This window comes from Apodemus sylvaticus, chromosome 7 (assembly GCF_947179515.1).
Source record: "Apodemus sylvaticus chromosome 7, mApoSyl1.1, whole genome shotgun sequence".
NCBI classification, from domain to species: Eukaryota; Metazoa; Chordata; class Mammalia; order Rodentia; family Muridae; genus Apodemus; species Apodemus sylvaticus.
This window is the reverse complement of record NC_067478.1, coordinates 131,162,556-131,181,669: the sequence shown is the minus strand read 5'-3', so window position 1 is coordinate 131,181,669 and position 19,114 is coordinate 131,162,556. Positions and strand designations below refer to the sequence as shown.

At 35.7% G+C, this 19,114-nt stretch overlaps 1 protein-coding gene and 1 non-coding gene across 2 annotated transcripts in view; both read right to left on the bottom strand.

The window, feature by feature from the left end:
• LOC127689862 (glutamate receptor 4) overlaps positions 1–19,114 on the bottom strand; it is a 105,886-nt gene that overhangs the window by 41,542 nt on the left and 45,230 nt on the right. The window contains exons 7-8 of the mRNA XM_052189418.1: positions 10,164–10,274; positions 2,047–2,253 (exon numbers count right to left, since the gene is read on the bottom strand). Coding sequence (XP_052045378.1) covers positions 2,047–2,253; positions 10,164–10,274 — 318 coding nt within the window. The remainder of the gene's footprint in view (positions 1–2,046; positions 2,254–10,163; positions 10,275–19,114) is intronic.
• LOC127690449 (U6 spliceosomal RNA) lies at positions 12,362–12,468 on the bottom strand. Its single transcript, XR_007979137.1, has one exon. It is a non-coding gene; the product is annotated as a U6 spliceosomal RNA (small nuclear RNA).

Here is a 19,114-nt window from a genome sequence, read left to right as displayed (position 1 = left end):
AGAATCTCGCAGGTGGTACTAGTTTTGAACATACAAAGGGGTCATGGAGACCAGCCGAGGCTTGGCACTGTGAAAGTCTAGGAAAGGCCATTGGTGAAGGTTCAGCCTCATTTGCAGCTGATGGCTCAGGACTGGAGGGGTCATACAAAAAAGTGGAGGTTTGGCACTATGAAGAGAGCAAATGAGAGGCTATTGGTAAAGCCTAGTTGCAGAAGAAGGCACCATCATATTGGAAATGTCAGTACCATGGGATGACCACCAAGAACAGCAGCAGCAGTGGAGTATAGTTAAATGGAGCCTAGAGTTCTATAGAGGGCAGCACTAGAGAAGTGATGCAAGTCTATTGGAGGAGCCCAGAAGATCTTGTGTGGATCCCAGACATTGGAATAAGAAGCTGTGAAGTTGAAGTTGACTTGGAGACCCCAAGAAGTTAAAGATGCAAGAGTGGTAGGATACCTGCCTAGTAAAGCTACTAACACCAGCCCAGGAGAAAGAAGTTTGTTGCAGTCAGCAATGATAAAAAAGGTGTTGGAGATCTGAAGACTCTGTGAACTACAAATTAGCTTTTAGAAAACTCCATAATACAGTTTACGCACTTACTGCTTGAACTCCAAATTTGGGCTCTGAACTCTGAATATATCATAGCAGCACCAGGGTTTGATAACTTGTAGTTTTTTTTGACAAAAGAGTGTCTGCCAAAAAGAGAGGGATATTTATCTAGCTCACTCAGGCTGAACTTCAAGGCTGTGCTGTGTTGTCCCTGCCCTTGGCTGTCAATGTGTGCCTTCCATTGCCAGTGTCCTTGCTCAGGCTGTGCTGTGTTGTCCCTGCCCTTGGCTGTCAATGTGTGCCTTCCATTTCCAGTGTGCTTCCTCAGGGGAAGAGTACAGCATGCTGTTTAAGAAGCCAACTTCAGAAAACATTCTCACTTTTGTGTGTTTTGTTATATATGCTAGAGGGACGGAAGGAGGGAAAGAGGGAGCGGGGAGAGAGAGAGAGAGAGAGAGAGAGAGAGAGAGAGAGAGAGAGAGAGAGAGAGAGAGAAAGAGAGAGAGAGAGAGAGAGAGAGAGAGAGAGAGAGAGAGAGAAGAGAGAGAGAGAAGAGAGAGAGAGAGAGAGAGAGAGAGAAGAGAGAGAGAGAAAGAGAGAGAGAGAGAGAGAGAGAGAGAGAGGAGAGAGAGAGAGGGAGAGAGAGAACATTATTTAAAGTATATATTTATTGTGGCTTAAAAATATAAGAAAAACAATACTGATGAATATTTCATATCCTGGGAGACTACGGCAATCAGAAATAGTTAAAAGACACTTATGAGAAAGTATGATGACAAGGATGAACACAATTAATTAAAGTTGAGAGACTCAAGATACAGGTAAAGTCCACAGAAAATATCTCATTCCTGACTAGAACTTCAATGAAATAGTTTCAAAATTCCATGTCTTGTTTTTCTTTTTTATTATTTCTTATTATGTAAACAATTTTTAAATTTAAATGTATTTTTATCATAGTCTTCCCCTTCCTCACCTACCAAAATTTGAGTTGTTTCTCAAAAATGAACAAAAAATCCATTACAACAAACTCTCTAAAACAAAGAAAACAAAATTAAATGCCTGGCAAACAAAATAAAACAAAACGATTAATTAAAGCAGTGATTAACTTTATGCTGTTGAAGGACATCTGCACAATTACAGTTTGTGTATCTTTGCAGTGTCTATGGTCTACCAGTTTAAGTCATAGTAATGAAACATTATAAAGCTAATGCTGATTTGTTTTCATTAATAGCTCTTTGTTAAGAATAGGATACTGTATTATAAATTTTATCTTTTCCTTTTTTAAAAAATCATTCTAAGTTTCCAGAATCCAGTTCTATTATTTGGAGTTTACATTTCTAATGAAATAAGGAAATGTTCAAATATCATGAATACATTTTGAAACATTACTATAAGCTAGAAAAGAACACCCGTAGATGATTAAAAAGGAATACATGCCCAAGGGAAAAGAAGCTTCATGCTTATACAAATAAATTTCTCATAAATCAGTTTGCTTACCCCATATACAAGCTCTCCTACCATCCCATTCCAGATTTTAGTATCTGCATCCCTTGCTCCATATTTTCCATCAGGGACAATGGCAATTTTATATTTGATACCGATATGTTTTGCAATTTCAGATGCCAAGTCTACACAGTAGCCTTCGTACTTGTCATTTCCTTCAAACATTTCATGATTTTTCTTGTACATAACATAGGGGGATTCCTACAATGAGAGAAGCAAAACTGTAAAGGAGAAATTACAAAGAATTCAAAAAATTGTTCTGTAATTTTATAGTTGTAGGATTTTTGACAAAAGAATGTATTTATTCTTATTATGTATATGATTTTGTGTGGCTAATAATTATTGAGCTTGGATTAAATTGGTTTACATTAGATAATTAAAGTAAAATTTTAGAATTTTGAATTATTGATAGATCCCTAGTACTGTGATCTTGAAAAAAATTTAGAATAGTATATTTAATGAAACTTACATTTCAAAATTAATTTTCAAAATTTTAATGAAATTAAAAATTATGTAGTGGCTACCATAGTGCATTAAAAATGTATTCACAGTCATATGCCTTTATAGTCTGTATATTTTTTTTCATTTTCAAGTGTGTTAAGTAAGGTGTTTTACTCAGAGGAGGCATTTGATTCACAGTTCTTTAATGAAAAAAATACCTTGAAGACACAAATCTTTAATTGCTTGTGTAGAATTCATTTTGCTTCTGCTGTCTCATATTTTGGCTTTAAATAAGACATGTGTCCCATGAATTTTAAGTTTGAGATAGGTTTCTAATGAAAGCGATTTCCCTCTGCATGTAAGAAACATCCACTTTGGTATTGGTCTAGTTTTCTACAAAAATGAGCCCTAGATTGGGAGACAGATGTCTCAAGAGGATCCTCATTATATAGAACAGCTTTTTGGTGTGTAATGACTGCTAAACTGTTTTTGTTGAACACCTACATACATAAACACACATAGAAACACATACACACTCTTTCACACACACTTAACAGTGTTTTAAAGCTTTAACTTAAGCAGCGATTTAGTTAACCCCTCCATGATTGATCTATTGGCACCTATTTGTAAGCAGTGAGGCAAGATTGATAGGTTTGTACTTCTCAATATAGAGAGAACATCTGGCCATACTACAATGTTTCATCTTTTGAAAAGTAGTAACCATATTGGCCACAACATAGTTGATCTAATGTACTTATAGCTTATGTAAATTATACTCTATTATATATGCATATATATATTATATTATATTCTTTGTTTACATTCCAAATGATTTCCCCTTTCCCAGTTCCCCCGTCCCCATATGTCCCATAAACCTTCTTCTCTCCACCCATTCTCCAATCACCTCTCTCCTTTGTCTCTGTCCTGATACTCCCCTCCAATGTTAGATCAAGCCTTCCAGGATCAGGACCCTCTCCTTACTTCTTCATGGGAGTCATTTGTTATGCTAATTGTGCCTTGGATATTCAGAGCTTCTGGGCTAAGTAATAACTACTTATCAGAGATTGCATTCCATTGTCCTAAGACTTTTTTTCCAGCAAAATGACAGTTAAAGAATTTAAACTTGTGTTTGAGCTCTATAGTAGAAGACCCCTTGATCAACAGAGTGTCCAATGAGCCCACAATAACTCTGACTTTATTCTAACAATTTTGTAAACATAGAAATCAATTTAAAAGCTTAAGATATGTATACATTTTTTCAGATTAAATTTTCTCATGGAGATGATTCATATGATTTTACAGTGGAAGGCAAATGAAAATAGTAAAGATCGGTCAGTATACAATTTTTTTTTATGTTCTACCTTTGATTGTCATAACCAAGTAACCCAAATAACTTTTTGGCAGTGAAAAGCCACTGAAAACTAGAATGACTTAAGTAAATTTTGGCACTTGTAAAATTAAGATAACTGTCTCTTCTTTTATGAAAATTATCTATTATCCTTCAGAAAGAGTTCAGAAAAGTTCTGAAAACTTAACATGTTTTTTAAACTATGAATGCGATCATATAGTTTCATGAGCTGCAAAGGGATGACTTTCTAAACTATAAAATACTAGAAGCTATTAAGAACATTTTTCATCTTTTTAGAGTGACATAATTTACTTACAAAATACATCAAAAGTCACATTTGTAAAGCAGAGTGTAAATCATTTTCATTGATAGGCCTTTACAGTTAGAGTATTCAAGGACAACAGGCTAGGCTAGTATTCTCATTTGGTAGTAAGGTTGAACCTCAAGTTTAAATTGTCTTGAGTACTTATATTCAGGAATTTTACCCCACAATTTAGCACATTAGTGCATTAATTTTGAGCGAGTTTCCTTGGCTTGCCCACAATCTACTCAATTCTTCTAATATGGGAATCATTTGTTTATTGAAAAGCTGTAAGTTCCTTATTTGATCAAGCGTTTACTAAGTTCTTGCTTCTTGTCAGGCAATGGACTTGAAAATAGGCACAAAAAAGAAACAAAATTTGTACATCATCTCTTTGTACAGGAATACTAGTAGGACCAACAACACGATATTTATTGTAAAACATATTTTCTCTTTCTGGCTTTGTGCTTCCTTTGTGCCAGGTGCAATATAATGAGTTCTTGAGTTGTATACTTTAATTTACATTTCAATTGCATCTTGAAGTAAGCATGTGTCATATTATAGACAAGAAAGCTGAGACTCCTGTAGGTTAAGTGAATTGATCAGTGTCATCTTGTTAACAAGTGACAGAGGAGGAAGTCAGGATTTTATTTTTGAAACATGCCAAACATCTGGAAACTCTTAACAGTTGTTGTATCCATTAAGAGTTTTGAAACTAACTGGAATTCCATGTAATTTCACAAGTGAAGAAGCAAAATAAGAGTTATAGCTTTGACCACCTGCCAATGAAAATTTTACAAGATTTTAAGTTAAAAGGATAAAGTTTTCTCTTCTATCCATGGTGCCTGACACACAGTAGACTCATAGTGACTGCAATGATATTTTGATTGGCACTCTCTGTCTAGGACCATTTTGATTAAGTAGTAATGTTAGAATATGATTCAGATCTTTAAAATGAAAGTAAATATTGACCTCTAGGAATCAGGTTAGCTGTCTGAAGCAGGCAGGGAAATGTGAGAGTGAAATATTTATTTAGCCCCCCCCCTTTCATTTTTTTCCTTGTTTTTCTTTTGGACAAATGGTCCCCTCAAGTCTCAGTTTTCCTGCCAAGCATGCCAACTAAGGTTGGAAAAATGTTCAACCTACTGAAGATTCTGTTTAGCAATCACTCAGATGACCTTCAGGCTCAGATGCATATAGCAACAGAAGAGCAAAGGGACAGAGAGAGCAAAGTTAGAGGAAGGCTTGGGTTCTTTTTCTGTTTTTCACAACCCTCGAGCAGATTGCTGAGAGTGCTTCCTTTTACTTTTCAGTCAAGTCAAATCCATGTGAGTCTCAAATCATTAGTTCTCAGCCTCCTTTGCCTCATCTCCCATCTACCAAATTATTTGCAGGTAGCTCTTAAAACTTTTCACACTGTGGAGTTTTTAATACCAGGTTTTAGGGTTACTATGAGTGAATAAAATATCAAATTCCCTTGATACAATGAAAAATAGACCTATGAGGTTACTGTGGTGGAGGGATTTGTGAAATCATTTTGTGAAGTGTTCACCTGTGATTAACAATGGGGACATCAGAGGATAAAGATGTAACTCCTTACTTATGTATCATCAACTATAATACTCTGGAGGACGGAAGTGATTTTGCTTGCATTACTTCTTAGCGTCAATGAGTTTATTAAGATAATTCCTGTGATGGATCCTGTTCTACACCTTCTGGGTTACTTCATGAAAAGTAAACCAATCACAATCTGAAGCTGTAACACTAGACCCTGCTCATAAAAATGTTGCTATAAATGAATTAAAATGAATCTTAACTTAAATTGAACCTAATATAATCAATGGAGTACATTTTTCTCACTGAAAGGTTGTTTTTGCATCATTTGAATTCAGCAAAATCAAAACTGTTGTAACAATGTGCTTAGCACAAAAACTGCCAGTTTGTAAATATCGACATTACAACCATTATAAATATGATTGAAAATGGAAAATACAGTAAAATTTGAATCTTATCCCATGTTTCCTGTGTGGATAGTTGCTTCTTTTCTAAAAATTTTAATGGAGATTGATAATGTAGTCCTGTGAGAATAACTATAGAAAGTGGAAATGAACCTTTTATTATTCAGTTTAGGAATAAATGACTTGGCTGGACTTTGGTGGCACATGCCTTTAATCCCAGCACTCAGGAGGCAAGCAGAGGCAGGTGAGTTTCTGAGAGTTTAAGACTAGCCTGGTCTATAGAGTGAATTTCAGGACAGTCAGGGCTACACAGAAAAGCCCTACCTTAAAAACCACACACACACACACACACACACACACACACACCAGAAGAAATAAAGAAACGAAAAGAAAAAGTAAAATAATTTAAGGGTAAATTTGAGCTAAAACATTTTTGTTGTTTTAAAACAAATTTTGTTGCTACAAGCCTTTTATAGGAGGGAAGAATTAATATTTAGTATGGTAAAAAATGAGTTCATTTCTATTTTTCATGTGCATTTTATATCTATAAACATATGTATTATGAATGGATGCTTCTTATACATGTACCTGTATATAGTATGTCTAAAATGTTTATGTAACTACAATAATTACAAAAACAGTTGTTAAAGTTGTCAAATAATAAATTAAGGAATGACAGAGTAATTATATAATATTAATTCATATTTGAAACACAATTCTAATATGCTACAGTGAATAAACTTGGCTTTATCAAAATCGTTCCTAAAGAATTGTATATAAATTTAAAATGATATGAAATATCACCTTAGCTACGTAATATACAATAGGAGTTACTAACTTGTAGAATAAGGCACTGAATTGTAATGCATATTCTCCCTAGAATGGCTTCATTTTCTGGAGAGTTCTAAAGCCAAATAATATACTGAGATTACAGGAGAAGTACTATCTATCTATTCTTGAATCTGCACTGAGCTATTTTTACCACGACAGTTGTACTTTTCTTATTTGTATGGCCTAATAGATTTATTTTTCTGAAGTTGTTTTCAATTGCTAATTTGTCTGTAGAAATGGAATCTTTATGTCCACAGTCTTACAAATATTATGGATTTTACTTAATTCTCAATCAATAATCATTAAAGATAAAAGTTTGTGTAAATGCCAATTGTTTTCTATTTAGATTAGTTTTGCCATAGTCACCATGTTCGGTATAGTTGTGTTCAAGTACAGTAGGTCCATCTTGAAAATGAAGATGCAGTGTACATATACAACACTTGAAAGGAAAAATAAATTTCAATAGAATACAAAATAATAATATCATGTTTTATTTCAGATTGAGAGCTGTTGTAATAATGAAATATGTTTCTCATTTGTTTTTCTTTGATATAACCTCCCAGGAGTGTAGGAGTCCTCTAAGTCATAGCCCAGAGTCTATTCCTGTGCCTTGCATGTAGCAGATGCTCAATAAGTATTTATGAAAGAATAACTGCATTTCTCAAATAATTTTATTTAACAATAGCATATATTACAACAGTATATCAGCATATAATCATAGCATACAAATGCAAGACAAAGTAAATTCAGCAACACTATACCCATTTAGATGACAAGTCCGTGATCTCTCATGCTCATTCTTAGCTTGCTCAGTATCTAGAGCTCTGTATCAGACTCATTGCAACATCTAGCCAACTCCATCTGTATTGATTTTTTTCAATTGAATATGATGGGATTATTACATGCAGTTGTCAGTATCTTATCAGCTAAAAGTAATCATACTTCTTTCAAACTAATGGAGATAAAGGGATTGTCCTAGATTCTAAGCTAAGATTTTTAAGTTCAATGAACACTTTAAGGGAAGGTGCTGTAGGATTCTTTGTTTTGTTTTAGCATTATGGAACTGGTGCACAGTGAAGCATATCAAAAGGATGATTTAAATGAAGATGATAGTTATAGGACAGACAGATACTACTCATATCACTATTTGGTAACAAAAATATTTATGTCATCACTGTCAAGCAAACAGAAATATATATATATATATATATATATATATATATATATATATATATATACACACACATACGAATGAAACCACTTCTTTTCAGTCACCTTTTTACTTATTTTTTGATATCATGCTTCTTGAAGAGTAGCCATGCTTGGAAAAATCAATTTAGTAATCAGACACTAAAAATTATAAATCGCAACTTTCATAACAGGCTAAGGGAAGAAGACTCCACATATACCCTTAAAATACATCATACACAAAACAGTTCACAAAACAGTCAACATTTTAGAAAGTTCTAAAACAAACAGTTGTATATATATTTAGAAAACAAGCACAGAATTCAGAGTTTTACTTCAAAGAAATCTATCCTTAGAGAGCTGATCATATACAATAACTTCATTTTATGACATGGGAAAAGGCATATCACGATCACTAGTTTATTCTTTTTTAACATCCAGTTTCTTGAGAAAGATAAGGATTGATGATTAATATTTATTTTGTTCTAATATCTCACAAGAGTCACACACAGATATATATTTTAAAAAATGTTTTCTAGCAGTACAGATTTGGTTATCCAAGAAGAATCCCACATGAAAAACAAGTAAAAAAAATTAATACTCAGAAGAAAAGACTCGAGCCTTAGTTACGAATGGTCGAACCGCGTAGAATTCTTGTTTTTCTTGTTCAATTTCTTAAAATAGGATTCTTCATCAGAGGCTGAAAAGAGGAGGACTGTACTGAAGTATGAATTTCCATTACTGTGTCTTTGTTTTTAAAGAAAAGAAATATATATGCATATATTATATATATATCCTGCCTTTCAAATCCCATGCAAATATTACACAAGTCAGAAAGTTTACACAAACATTGCTGTTGGTGCATTTACATTGTAAAATAATCAACTCCCTATCAGGGCTTGTTAAATTACATTCAATTGCTAACTGGTTATCTGACAGAGACATTACTGATTGCAATAGATAAATGTTTCTCTTTGGTATTTTTATATTTTCATTTCAGTGTCAGTTTTAGGAATATCTTGACATTACTAGAACTCTAAAACTAGAAATTAAAATTATGTAAGCTAAAAGTCAATTTATACAAAGTCTTCCACTATAAAGTGTTTTCTATGAATAATTTTTAATATATTTTGCCTACAGAAAGAGTTAGCTGAGACTTTATGATCTTAAATGAGAAATAAAGATCACTGATTGTTGATCTCCTTTGAGTACCACCAACTGTAAAGAGCATGTTTGTCTTTAAAAGTATATATATATATATATATATATATATATATATATATATATATATATATAATTTTCTATTATTGAAAAGCAGTTCTATGAAAATCTCCTTGAAACAGGAGCCTTAAAATTTAGAGCATTATAGATTTTATGGCATAGTCACATGAAAAAATTACATTTCCTTGATCCTAGAAGTTCATTAAATTTCCTACTGGTCATGAGAAAAATAATCAGTGAGTGGAAATGTATTTTTACATTAAAATAAATATCAAACAAAATCAATTTATCAGGGATTCAGTTGTTAAAAAGGAGTACCCATTAAAATCTCCACAGCCACATTCTTGTGATTAGAAACAGACAAAACAGATAATTCTCCCATGATAACCTGAAACAACCACTTAAATCCCATTAATGATTATTTCATTGATGCTTTTGAAAACACTGAACATGGCATTTCCACCTGACAGTTTTAAGATTCAGTTGGTGCTTGGCTTCCATACATTGCTTGTTCGGTGTTGGGGGGGGTCTTAGAATTTCAAACATTTCCGACTTCACTTTCATAGTCTCAATTTTTAATATCTGAGTCAGTTTCTTTCCCCAACAAATGCATTGCAACAAAAAGTAATGCAAAAAGGAGCAATGAAAAGCTGAGTGTATCCAAGATTGGGACAGATTTATTCAAGCCTCAATAGATTTGAGGGGGCAGAGCACTCAGGTTACAACTAAGATTCAGCCTCTACCCCCTCTGTTCATCACAGCCAGGTGGTTACATTTGCCTGTGGACAAGACAGAGCACTATAAAGCATACACCAAAACTCACCATAATTGTGGTCACAACCACTGTTCTGTTCTCGATAGCTGCTGTGTCATTGCCAAGGGTAGGCACATCTTGAATCAAGACTAATTTATCCATATCGTTCCAGTAGCCAACCTGCCAGACACAGAAGCTCATTGAAAACACACCTTAGCAGTTATCACTGGATCCTCCTTGCAAAAGTGACTGCTACAAGTAGCAGAGCATTGAGAACATAGACACATTAAACACTGTCTTTTAAAACTTCGTAATGTTATATTTTTTGAAGATTTAATAGAGGATCACTATATGCACATTACCACTGACATTCCCTCTCTCTACAGATTACTTCAGAGTCCTCCAAAACTCATGATCTCTTCCTTAATTATTATTGTGGCACACACAGATAGAGAACACACATATAGAGAACCATCTTTTTATTTTGCTCATATGTACCTAGGTACAAGGCTAACAACTTGGGACTGCACAACCTGTATGGGAGCTCATCCCTGGAGTAAACTGATTCCTCTTGTCTCAGCAAGCATTGGCCCCCTGCGTCTCTTCATCTAAGGGCTAGACCACTTTCCCTGACCATGTTCGCATGACAACGCATGCTGCCATTATGCTGGTCTTGTTCAGGCAACCCTATTGATGAGAGTCTGTGGGTATCACTTTCCTGTTAAATATGAAAGACATAATCTCACAGCAGGTATCCTCATCCTCTGGCACTTAAAATCTTTTTGTTCCCTCTTTCTGATATCCCCCACAGCCTTAAAAGTAATGATTGCACCATAGAAGTTTAAGTTTCCTTGCTGTTAAAGATACTGTCTTATTATATGTTTACCAGATTCACAGTCATGAAATGGTCAAGGGAAGAAGTGATCTGAATGAAAAAGATGCAGATGTAACCTCAGGCATGTTGACATTCTCATCTACAGACATGGACTAGCATTGCCTAAAATTAACTTATGCAATTTCATCAAGAAAACTACAGAACACACACTAAAGTTAGCAACCATATTACAAGCAAAAATTTATATTTGTAAACAGTAATCTTTAAATGTGTTTTTGACTTGGTAGCATGTAACCACTACATGACAATTCATTTTCTAAAAGATTAACTGCATCACAGATGGATATTAATGTGCAATATTTTCAAAGCTTACAATTTAACTTGTTCTTTAATTTTAAATGTTATATTATTAGAGGCTACAGAAATGGTTCTGTGGGCAAGACTGCTGGCTAAGCAAGTGTAAAGACCTAAATTCAGATTCCAAGCAGCCATGTAAAATTGCTTGGCTGTGTATGTGACCATAAACCTGTTGTGGGGAAGAGTGAGATAGGAGGATTTCTGGGGTGTTTTGGTTATTGATTTAGCTCCAGGTTTGGAGGAAGACAGGTCTAAAGGTAATGAGTGGGGAGTGACAGAGCAGAACGTCCAAGGTCTGCGTTACCTGTACACATTAGTGTGCACATATCACAGCCATTCATACCCTAGCAATTCATAATATTTTCTCATTTGTAAAGCAAATACTTCTACATTAAATTAATCCATAAGTGAGTACCTTACAAAGTACTATGACAATGGAATATTACTGGAAATTGAGGATGCACCAACTGAATTTTACCATTGGAGGATAATGACGGCTACTATGTACACAGTGATGCTCTTGGGCACATTTCTCTGTGCTATATTATTAAATGCTTGCTAAAGTTTATATGCACAGTGCTATTGAGATTGTTCCTGCTACTGTTCCTGTTTTTGATAAGAAGATCCTTTGCAGAAGTGAAACAAATTGCCCAAGATTACCATCTAGTAGGGTGAGAATTTAGAACTGAAGTGTCAGGATCTATCGTAGGACAAGCATCTAACTAGTAGTTGACCTTCCTGAAATGATTTTGCTGTAGATTATATCTACAACAAAACTCTGATAGATAAAGCCCAGGAATAAATAATTTTAGGAAAGATTCCTGATATTAATATGCTTTTCCTGTTATTATTAAACATATATAATAATCACTAGGTATTGGCCCATACCTTTTGAGCAGATCTCTGCAAATCTAAGAAGATGTACTACTGTTTTGTAATAATGCTATATAGACAAATAAATGACTTCTTAATTCTTAATTATGATCCTATAAGAATCTCTAAACATATGTGATTGTTAAGCCCCTTTTTACTTGGACTACTATTAGGTCCTTTTCTTTTCTTTTCTTTTCTTTTTTTAAATATGGAACGTTTCACGAATTTGCGTGTCATCCTTGTGCAGGGGCCATGCTAATCTTCTCTGTATCGTTCCAATTTTAGTATATGTGCTGCCGAAGCGAGCACAGTCCTTTTCTGATAGTCAAAACTGCAATGAAAACTCTGTCAGTCTCCCATATGCCACCAGTTAATTGTCTCTTAAATCGTAACTAGACTTTCTACTACTCAGAGCACATTCCAAAAGGTTGTAAAACAATTAACCAAAGGTCATAAAGAGGGAACTAATGATTTATTATAGGTGCTTGGACAGAAGATAAAACATTGACTGGGTTTTTCTATACAAAACTTCACTAATTACTTAGTTATGGTTTTTGGGTGAACCTGTGGAACTGTGGCAGGTGATGAATGTTTTTAGCCAGGCAATTACTCCTAATGGATATGGATGTAACCATTCTCTGTTGTAAACTTCTGTTTCAATTTATGATGTGATTTTAGGTATAAACTTGTGATGAACTTTTTAACATGTGATTCTATATTCTGAAAGTTGTATAAGTACTGAAGACAAAGAACTGAGAGAAAAATTTTCTCTTGCCCTGCTTAGGATCTTTTTGCTTTCCCTCCTTTTCTTAAATAGCTTTTATAGGAAACTTTTTACCACTTAGCAATAAACAATATAATCACTTTTCAAAGTGCTGCTTTTTCTTCCTGCAACTTCCCACTAGCATGTTGAAAGTTAGAACCATGCAGTTCCTGCAGAGCTAAAACAAAGGCTATTTTACTTAATTGCTTGCTATTTTAGGATGAGGTGCTAAGATGCAGAGACTGCAATTTTCTGGCCTCAGTGGAACACAGAAGGCAGGTCAACCACGGTGGCAAAGTAACTTAGATGAGTAAACTTTGAATTATTATAAAACAACCCTAAATATATTGTAAGACAAAAGTCTTACCCTCCACAGACACTCTTCTCCCTCTACTGCCTCAAGAAACTGACAAGAAAAGAAGACTTTCCCAGGACTGGCCATCCACACTGAAGCCTGTGTGATACCAATTCCTTACATTTTTGCTTGTATGCTGAATGGCTTCCAAAGGTGAGTGCTCATTTTATGTTTGCTAGCCTTTATTTATAATTTTCATAAAGCTCAGATTTCCAGTGAAAATCTGTGTACTTGTTTATATATCTGTGCTCAATGTTTGATCTACTATGGCCTATAGGGATTTCTTGCTCCATCAAGTGTCTTTCCTCCCATACTAGTGTTTAAGAGCATATTCACACAAAAAGGTTAATATTGTCAAAGAAAGGTAATGATTCACATGTGGTACATCCCTAACTCAGAAAGAATAGGTAAAGCCATAATTTTAATTCAAAATTATGGTTCATATAAATTCTAGAGACTTTCAATTGTCTATGTACATTTGTTGCAAGGTATTTCCTATCCATTCACATTGAGGCAGAAGAGAGGCCAGTGATTGGAGGGGAGAGAGGAGGAAGAGCTAAGAAGAGTGTGGGGGGGAGAGGCTCCGTAGAATACACGAGTAGGGAGAGAGGGAGACATGGATATCCGCATGGCTTCAGATGTATTTCTGGTGTTTTGGAGAGGTTAGAAATATTGGAATAAGGTTTATCATTGTAAATTGGCATTATGAAATTTTAAGTTTCTTATACATAAATATATTTGGTTAACTATTCAAGTTTATGAGTCATGCTTTACCGGATACTTTGAAGGAGTAGGTGATGGGCAAGAGGACTCCCACCATTTGCAGAGTCTATGGCAGAGAGGAAACAGAGCTGGGATGCTGTGAGAGTGTGTGCTAGCAGCGACAGTGAGAGCGGCCCTGAGTGAGACGCACTGGGACTTGGTGCAGAGGCTGGAGGGAGTACTTTATTTTTAAATAATTCCCACGACATACATTCATTTCTATAGCACATGTCATGAGAATTAAATGTGGGAACAAATATTAGTTTTCCATGATAGTACCCAGCATATAACCTAACCTTAATAAATACACTTTTAACATTATAATTTCATGAAACCTTGCAAATCTTAGCTCTGGAGCCTGGGGTGCTAAGTCCATGATAAGAAGATTCCAGTTATATAGAGTGGGTATGGTTCAGAAAACCTCAGACTTTAACTTAATAAGATGCTGGCTAAGGGTTCCAGCTATGCAAGCCAGACAAGTGATTGGTTGCCTCTCTGATCTATGCTCAAAGCACGCTCCATTACTGGCAAGAATTCAGTTTACAAGAATGATTGATCACTTTTCAGACACACTGCCTAGTCTCAGCAGCCCAGTGTTTCTCACGCCAGTTAGTTCATTTTTAAGTTTAATATTCCTGACACAATGCCGAGCAGATGACTGTTACTGGTTAAACAAAGACAGATAAGCCTGCATCATTTCACACTTCATTGTTCTTTTAAGAATTTTGGATAAATGGTAGATGCATGTGAAGACACTTGTGTATCACTCCTCTAATTTATTTTCTCTTTTCTCTTTGAGAGTTCTTGACACCCTTGTGATTGAAGAGGCCATAAAAAGATTCAGTAGTATAAATAGCCCACTTGCTTCCTCTTCCTGTTTTTTTTCAGTTTTATTAAAAACAATTTATTTGTTTAGCCATAGTCATTGTTTTGTAAGATACAAGATCATCTTTTGCATTTAAAAAAGTTTTTGCTTAGTTGACCAGCTCTGCATGGCCAACCAGTTTGTTACATTAAATGAAATTTGCATCTCCTCCCTCTTCCTACCCAGAAGTCAATACTTTTACTAGCATATGTACTCATTCTGTCAGCTCCAGAGTCAGGCTGGCAATTTTCTAGGAGTGTGGAGCCAGTATTTCTTTTTGGGAATTGTGTCTTCTTCCTTAAGGAGCTTGCTAATTTGGCTCATGAGATGTCACACAATTCCTTCACTCCCTGCCTTCAATTGGTTGACCCAATATGTCCAGGATCACAGGTGAGGAGACCATAACGTCTGCCCCAACACCAGGGGTAACTGTGACCCATGAGATTCAGGGACACAGGACATCCAGTGGCACGGGTTCCTTCCAGTTTGAACCTGTACTCAGAGCAGACTTGGGGTGCTGGCTCTGCACTCACTTCTACACACCCAGAGGGAGCCTAATGCCCAGGTGTTCTGAAAGTCCCAGGATCAAAGGAGAGGCCACAACATTTGCCCCAAAATCCGGAGTAACTGGGTCCCTCAGGATCTAGACACACAGGAATCTCTGCCTAACCAGTGGCATGGGTTCCTTTGGGTCTGAACCTGCACCAAGAGCAGACCTGGGGTGCTGGCTCTGTAATCCCTCTTAAGACACCCATAGGGAGCCCAACTTCCAGGTGTTCTGAAACACACAGGATCACAGGTTCACAGTATCACAGAATCACAGGATCACTGGAGTACAAAATCACAGAGGAAGCTGGACTTCCAGGAGATCAGATTCACCCAGGAGCACTGGAGCTCTGACACAGTTAAGATCATAGTTGAGGCCACAACATTTTCCCCACCACCCAGCATAACTGGAATGCCCACAGAAACCAGGGAAACACAAAGACCTGCTGAGCCAGAGACACAGGTTTCTTTAAGCTTGCACCTGTGCCTAGAGCAAACCCAGGGTTCTGGTTCCACATCCACCTCTGCAACACTCAGAGAAATCTTGACTCCCAGGAGCTCTGAAACAACAGGATCTCAGGAACTGGGTCACACCAGGATTTCAAGATTCCAGAAGCAGCTTGACTCCTAGGAGCACTGACACATCCAGGATCTCAGAATCAAAGGATCCCAGAATCAGAGGGTCACAGACACAGCAGGAATCTGAGGAGTTCTGACACAACCAGGACCACAAGAGGGACAGGCTCTAGTCAGAGACAGTAAGGACAGGTAGCACTAGAGATAACAAAATGGCAAGAGGCAAGCACAAGAACATAAGAATAATGTGGCATCATAAGAACCCAGTTCTTCAACCATAGCAAGCCCTGGATACCCCAACATACCTAAAAAGCATGTCATGGAGATAATAGAGGACTTTAAGAAAGTCATAAATAACTCCCTTAAATACACAAGACAACAGTTAAACAGCTAGAAGTCGTTAAAGAGAAAACACAAAAATCCCTTAAAGAACTACAGGAAAATACCACCAAACAGGTAAAGGAATTGAACAAAACCATCTAGCATTTAAAAATGGAAATAGAAACAATAAAGAAATCACAATGGAGACAACCCTGGGGTTAGAAAACCTAGAATAGAGCTTAGGAGTCATAGATACAAGTATCACCAACAGAATACAAGAAATAGAAAAGAGATTCGCAGGTGTGGAAGATACCCAAAAAACCATTGACACAACATTTAAAAAATACAAAATTCAAAAAGTTCCTACCACAAAATATCCAGGAAATCCAGGACAAAATTAGAAGACTAACGCTAAGAATAACACATATAGAAGAGAGTGAAGATTCCCATATTAAAGGGCCAGTAAATATATTCAACAAAATTATAGAAGAAAACAACCCAAACCTAAAGAAATAGATGCCAATAAATATACAAGAAGCCTACAGAACTCCAAATAGATTGGACCAGAAAAGAAATTCTTGTCACATAATAGTCAAAACACCAAGTGCACAAAACAAATAATGAACATTAAAAAATGAGGCGAAAAGGTCAAGTAACATATAAATCCAGACTTCTCAACAGGAAAAGGTCAAGTAACATATAAATCCAGACTTCTCAACAGAGACTCTAAAGTCCAGAAGATGAGCAGATCTCATACAGACTGTAAGAGAACAGAAATGCCAGCCCAGGCTACTATACCCAGCAAAACTCTCAATTACCATAAATGGAGAAAAAACGATATTCTATGACAAAACCAAATTTACACAATATCTCTCCACAAATCCAGTCCTACAAATGATAATAGATGGAAAACTCCAACACAAGGAGGGAAATTACACCCTAGAAAAAGCAAGAATTAATCTTTCAATAAGCTAGAAATAAGACAGCCACACAAACATAATTCAACCTCTAACAACAAAAATAACAGGAAGCAACAATCACTTTTTCTTAATATCTCTTAACATCAGTGGACTCAATTCCCCAATAAAAAGACAGATTGGATAGGTAAACAGGATCCAGAATTTTACTGCATGCAGGAAATGCACCTCAGTAACAAAGATAGATACTACATCAGAGTAAAAGGCTGGAAAAAATTCCAATCAAATGGTCCCAAGAAACAAACTGGAGTAGACATTCTAGTATCGAATAAAATCAACTTTCAACTAAATGTTATCAAAAAAAGATTGGGAAGAACACTTCATACTTGTAAAAGGACAAATCTACTGAGAAGAACTCTTAATTCGAATATTTATGCTCCCAATGCAATGGCAATAGCATTCATAAAAGTAACTTTACAAAAGCTCAAAGCACACATTGGACATCACACAATAATAGTAGGAGACTTCAACACCCCACTCTCATCAATGGAAACACAAACTAAACAGAGACTCAAGGAAACTAACAGAAGTTATGAACCAAATGGATTTAACAGATAACTATTTATAGAACATTTCATGCTAAAACAAAGAAAATAACTTCTTCTCAGCACTTCATGATACCTTCTCCCAAACTGACCATATAATTGGTCAGAAAACAGGCCTCAACAGAGAAAAGAAAATTGAAATAATCCCATTATTATTAACATGGACAAAGGCTGATCTACAATAACAACAAAAACAACACAAAGCCCACATATATATTGAAGCTGAAAAACTCTATTAATTGATAACTTGATCAAAGAAGAAAGAAAGAAAGAAATTAAAGACTTTTTAAAATTTAATGAGAATGAAGGCACAACATACTAAAACTTATGGGGCACAATGAAAGCAGTGCTAAGAGGAAAGCTCATAGCTCTGAATTCCTCCAAAAAGAAACTGGAGAGAGCATACACTAGCAGCTTAGCAGCACACCTGAAAGCTCTAGAACAAAAAGACACAAATACACCCAAGAGGAGCAGACAGCAAGAAATAATCAAACTCAAGCTTGAAATCAGCCATGTAGAAACAAAAAGAACTATACAAAGAATAAAAAAAAAAATACCAGAAGCTGGTTCTTTGAAAAAATCAACAAGATAGATAAACCCTTAGCCAGACAAATAATAGGGCACAGAGTCAATATTCAAATTAACAAAATCAGAAATGAAAAGGAAGACATAACAACAGAAACTAAGGAATTCAAAAATCATCAGATCCTACTACAAAAGCCTATATTCACCAAAACTGGAAATTTTGGATGAAATGGACAATTTCTACACAGATACCAGTTACCAAAGTCAAATCAGCATCAGATAAACCATCTAAAGAGTCCCATAATACCTAAAGAAATAGAAACAGTCATTAAAATTCTCCCAACCCTATGACTCAGGGAAATGGAAATCAAAACAACCTTGAGATTCCACCTCACAACTGTAAGAATGGCTAAGATCAAAATGCTGTCAAGGGTGTGGATAAAGAGGAATACTCCTTCATTTCTGGTGGGATCGCAAGCTGGTTAAACCACTCTGGAAATGAGTTTGGCAGTACATCGGAAAATTGGACATAGCATTATCAGAGTACCCAGCTATACCACTCCTGGGAAAATACCCAGAAGATGCTCCAACTTGTAATAAGGTCACATGTTCTACTATGTTCATAACAGGCTTATTTATAATAGCCAGAAGCTGGAAAGAAACCAGATGTCCCTCAACAGAGTTATGGATACAGGAACTGTGGTACATTTACACAATGGA